Source organism: Notothenia rossii (genome assembly GCF_949606895.1).
Source record: "Notothenia rossii genome assembly, chromosome: 2".
Lineage (NCBI taxonomy): Eukaryota > Metazoa > Chordata > Actinopteri > Perciformes > Nototheniidae > Notothenia > Notothenia rossii.
Window position 1 is genome coordinate 3,777,931 of NC_136904.1, and position 5,601 is coordinate 3,783,531.

At 43.2% G+C, this 5,601-nt stretch overlaps 1 protein-coding gene across 1 annotated transcript; it reads left to right on the forward strand.

Moving 5' to 3' along the window:
* Positions 1-767: 767 nt before the first annotated feature.
* Positions 768-4,544, forward strand: LOC307030568 (growth arrest-specific protein 1). The gene has a single exon (XM_079667070.1). The coding sequence runs from the start codon at positions 1,714-1,716 to the stop codon at positions 2,461-2,463; it is 750 nt and encodes a 249-aa protein (XP_079523196.1). The 5' UTR covers positions 768-1,713; the 3' UTR covers positions 2,464-4,544.
* The last annotated feature ends 1,057 nt before the right edge of the window (positions 4,545-5,601 follow it).

Consider the following 5,601-nt stretch of genomic DNA (forward strand, 5'->3'; position numbering starts at 1 on the left):
AATGGGCCAATATGCATAAGGAGTACTTTTACTTTTTGTTTTTTAAGTATATTATGATGCTGATACTTTTGTACTTTTACTCAAGTACAGTTTTTAATGCAGGACTTTTACTTGTAACAGAGTATTCCTACAGTCTGGTACTTCTACTTTTACTCAAGTACAAGATTTTAATAATTATACTTTTACTCAAGTACAGTATCTAAGTACTTCCACTTTTATTAAAGTACACAATCTGTACATCTCAATCTCAAGTACAGTTTTGAATGCAGGATTTTAACCTGTAACAAAGTGCATTTAAAATGTAGTATTGGTACTTTTAATTCAGTAACACATCTGAGTACTTCTTCCACCTCTGTCTGCAGGGACCACACAGATCCTGGGTTACATGAAGACACAATCATACACTTTTTTTTATCTGGTCATGTAGTGAGGATTTGCTGGAAACCGGTCCCACGGCTGACTCCTCAATGACGACCAATGGGTGGACAGGGTTGTAAATGAGGGAGAGAGAGAGAGAGAGAGAGAGTGTGTGTGTGTGTGTGTGTGTGTGTGTGTGTGTGTGTGTGTGTGTGTGTGTGTGTGTGTGTGTGTGTGTGTGTGTGTGTGTGTGTGTGTGTGTGTGTGTGTGTGTGTGTGTGTGTGTGTGTGTGTGTGTGTGTGTGTGTGTGTGTGTGTGTGTGTGTGTGTGTGTGTGTGTGTGTGTGTGTGTGTGTGTGTGTGTGTGTGTGTGTGTGTGTGTGTGTGTGTGTGTGTGTGTGTGTGTGTGTGTGTGTGTGTGTGTGTGTGTGTGTGTGTGTGTGTGTGTGTGTGTGTGTGTGTGTGTGTGTGTGTGTGTGTGTGTGTGTGTGTGTGTGTGTGTGTGTGTGTGTGTGTGTGTGAGAGAGAGAGAGAGAGGGGGGAAGGAAAACTTTTCTTTCTTTTTTTCGACAGGAGGAGGGGTGTTGTGGGGAAATGCTCGGCGGACCGTGAAGCGTAGAAGAGGGACAAAGACGCACATATAGCGGGACAAAATGCGACAGACAGAAAGCTCTTACAACTAAAACAAACCACAACAACATCGCGATACAAGAATGGAGTTTAAGAGTTGTAGAGCCGGGGAGAGATTTCGAGAGGGAACATGGCAGGACAGATGAGTTTACAAGCTGAGTTTTTGGATAATAATCGCTGTGGTGAGGGTGCGCGTTAACATTGGATAACTTTGGATAATTGTGGCACGTTCCATACACCACCTCAAATCTGCACCATGGAGCAGAAACGGACTGCAGTTTGGATTGTTATTCCCACTTTTGAACGAACATGCTTCCCGGAATAACTGTTGCTGTTTTCTGCAGCCACGCGTGGAGAGGAGGACTGGAAACACATGCACAACCTGGGATCATTTATTTATAAAGTGCATTTTTCTTGGGACTTTGTGCGGATTACTTGCTTTGGGAGACTAAGGGATTGCCCTGCTGCTGGAGAAAGCACTGCTACATGTCTACCTGGACACACCAAAAACAATAGTTGCTTTTTCAATTCAATTGAAGTGGACAGAAATACTGACAGCCAATCAAAATCTACCAGAATGAGAACAGTTTTCTTATTCTAATGATTCATATTCTGAACTCTCTCCAAGCATGAACGTGTATTTTTCTTGGCCTGTTTGTGGATAACTTGTGAAGTGACATTCAGTGACTGTCCTGCACGTCTCCGAGCCAGAACTTCCTCCCAAGCATGAGATGTTGGTGCAGTGTCCTAGCACTTCTCCCCTGGGTGCTGGTGTTTTTGGACGCCCAGCTGATCTGCTGGCAGGCGCTGCTTCGGTGCCATGAAGAGCCCGAGTGCGACCTGGCCTACAGTCAGTACTTAGCAGCGTGTGAGGGGAACATCAGGGGGACGAGAAGACAATGTCCCAGCCACTGTATCAACGCTTTAATCCGGTTAAACCACACTCGAAGTGGTCCGGATCTGGAGACGTGTGACTGTGCACAGGATCAGGAGTGTGTGAAGGCCAAACGCACCATAGAGCCGTGTTTACCGAAGAGATATCCGAGCGACGGAGGGGGAATCGGATGCATGGAGGCTAGGCAACGCTGTGAGGAGGATAGCAGATGCCGCACCTCTCTTACTGCTTATTTATCATATTGTGGTCAGCTGTTCAACGGCAGGAAATGCTCCTCCAAGTGCAAAGCCACCATCCAGCAGATGCTGTTCATCCCGAACGGCGTGCTGCTGAACCGCTGTGTTTGCGATGGGGTGGAGAGGCCTTTCTGTGAAGTGGTGAAGGAGAACATGAGCAAACTCTGCGCCATAGGAGACCACATTGTTGTTTCAGACCAGCCGGATGTGGACGACTTCTACGAGGATGAAGACTATGATCCTAAAGTTGACAGAGACGAGGAGGTGGATCATAACTCTGCTTCACACGGGCTTTACAGCCTCATTCTGCTCCTGCTTGTTCCTCTGGCACGGATACTGTACTGAGAACATTGGGATTTAAAAAGGACATATAATCTGTGTTTGAGAGAGCTTGCAGGACACAAAAGGTGGATGAAAGGGAGAACTTTTTTCCCCCCAGAGCCTTCCTGCTTTCCCATTTTAGTTGCAAAGCGACAGTGAGCACATTGTTGTTTCAGACCAGCCTGATGAGGATGAAGAATATGACCCTAAAGTTGACAGAAAAAGAAGGTGGTGGATCATAACTTTGCTTCCCTCTGAGTCCTGCTCCTGGTTCTCTCTCGAGCACGGATATTGTACTAAGAAAACGGCTAAATGGATTTAAAAAGGACCAAATAATCTCAGTTTTAAGGAGCCTTGAAGAGTCCAGCTGGAAAGTGACACGGCAATTTCCTGCAGGATCAAACGGTGGATAAAGGAAGATATTCTTCACTCCACGGCCCTCCTTTCTATTCCGTTTTAGTTACAGGGCTGAGATTTGTATGCTTTCCACAACTGTACGATTCGCATTGTAAATCTGATGTTTTTTGAGCACATGTCACTCAGGAAAGCTGCTTTTCCCCCTGCTCTGTTGACAAGATGATGATGATGAGAGGAAGAGGAAGTGACCCGCGGCAGACTGTGTTGCAGGGCATTGCCAAGTTTGAGTGCCTTTAAACAGATCCTGTTTGTTTGGTTTCAATGGTGCTTGGAGCGTGGCTTTATTAAGACTTTAGACAAACACGGGATCCGTCCAGTCTCTGTTTGCTCTCCACTTTCAGGGGCCTCCACACTTCAAACATTTGTGGGAACAGTCAAAGGACAAGGCGAGGGGTTTTAGGATCAAGTAGTGAAATTAGCTGAAGTGCCTCTCAAGCAGCCCCTCCCCCCGAAGTGAGATTGTTTTATAGAACTTTTCCTGAGACCCCCTCTTCTTCCTCTCTACGTCCTGCCCACTTTCACGCCTTAAAAAGACCCCCGTGTGACTTTATGACTGCTTTCACACTGCAGCAACAGGCCAGGAAAAGGCTGTTTGTGATGCAGGTCAACAAATCACACCTGGCTCCGAGTCGGACGCTGTTTCACTTCTGCACGGGATTCACATGATTCACATTCATCTAATTCAATAAAAGAATGTGCTTTTTATGGATTAGAGATGCAGACGCAAGTGGATTGATAGAAACAGAATCGCTCACAGTATTTTTTCACAACAAAATGACAGAAACTGCCGTGTAAGCTTCATAAATATGGAGATTTCTCAAGACTCAAGACTTTTGAGTAACTTCAATGGACATGTTCTCTATATTCTCACATTTGAACGACCAAACAATATCCCTAAATGATCAACTGATAAGTCGATAAGGGAAATAATTGATATTAGCAGCCATATTGTGTTTTTTAAGGATTGCCAGAGCGAACACAAGGCCATGCTCTGCCTTATTGGATCTGATTAAAGCAACAGAATAATGAAATGAATGAGGGGAAAGAGACATGTTTACTGAGAGCAGAAGTCAGAGATGTTCACACATGGATTGAATGTATGTTAATGGTTTTGTGCCACACAGTGTTCGTTAAAGAAGCCTGAGAGATTGTAACAAGAGGCTTCATGTAGAGCAACGTTAACATGAAGGAAAGTGCTTTATGAAGAAATGCACAGACAAAACTCAGACTGAATAAAGGAGAGATTTTGAGTCCAGTTCAAAAACACAAGGCTTTTATTTAGTATGTTTTGAACAGCAGTTTTTCACTCGTCCACTATTAAGCTGTTTAGCAAAGAGGGAACTTAAAATCAGTGTTTTCGTTAGTTTTGGTCACTCCTAATGAAGCTGCCAATTTGTGTCTTTGCCACTTGAAATTGTCAAAACTAATCTGTGTTTTTCTGATGAAGTTTTTACAGAAATGTTTCTAAATGTTAAATTATGAAGCTAGAATATGAAGAATGTGTATATATTTCACAATGATATAAACCACGGTCACTTATTACACACATTCAACTCATTATAAACACAAACGTAGTTCAGATTTTGTGCACGCAAAACCCCGATTTAGAGATTTCAGTTATTCGTCTCATCTTCAGAGTGATGCCTTCCATGTGTGAGAGTTTTATAATAAAATGTTTATGAGTTAAAGCTGTGTAATGATGTTATTTGTCCAACGAGAGATCAAGAAAGTAGTTTGAAAATATCCTTTATCTTTTACTCTGAGTGCTGTTCTACTAATTCACTTACCAAACATTCAAACATGGCCTTTTAAAGACTCACTGTCTCAAAGGCCAAAGAGCACATGTCCTTCTCAAGGCAGCAAAGTGAGTCCAAAGTAAGCACTGCGTGCAGCTATGCCCACTGTCTAATATTTAAGGGATTAGGTCAGTGCAGAGGCAGTGTAATTGAAACCTGGAGAGGAATTTTAAGAGTTAGTCATTGCGCAAAGACAGCAGGATTCTACCTTCAGTTCAGGCTGGAGTTGCAATAAAACCACCATTGTTTTTAGAGGAGGAAGACAGAGAGACAGTCACTGAAACACGTGAACTGATCAAAGGACTCAAGAAGCAAGCAGCCATTGTTCAACACTTACTTTGGTGTTTACAAGTTGTAAAAGAGTCATTTTAGCCTAGGTGTGAGGTGTTCACTTGCTCTGCAAATGTTATTCACGTCGAAAAGCAACAAAAGTGCAGCAGCGGGAATAAAAAATTGACAATCTGAGAGGAAATGTGAAGTGTTTTCCAGGACAACCAGAAACACATTTTGACCTGCTGTCAAACTCTGAGGTAAGAGTGGACACACATTTTAAAGAGGCCTTATTCTGCTTTTTGTGGTGTTCCCTTTCCTGTAGTGTGTTCTATATGTTTTAGTGCATGTAAATGGCCTGAAGCATCCCTGAGTTTCTCTCCCACACCTGAACATCAGCAGGAGAGGACTCTTTAAAGTAGAGACACTACATACTGATATACACCTGAACATCAGCAGGAGAGGACTCTTTAAAGTAGAGACACTACATACTGATATACACCTGAACATCAGCCGGAGAGGACTCTTTAAAGTAGAGACACTACATACTGATATACACCTGAACATCAGCAGGAGAGGACTCTTTAAAGTAGAGACACTACACACTGATATACACCTGAACATCAGCAAGAGAGGACTCTTTAAAGTAGAGACACTACATACTGATATACACCTGAAC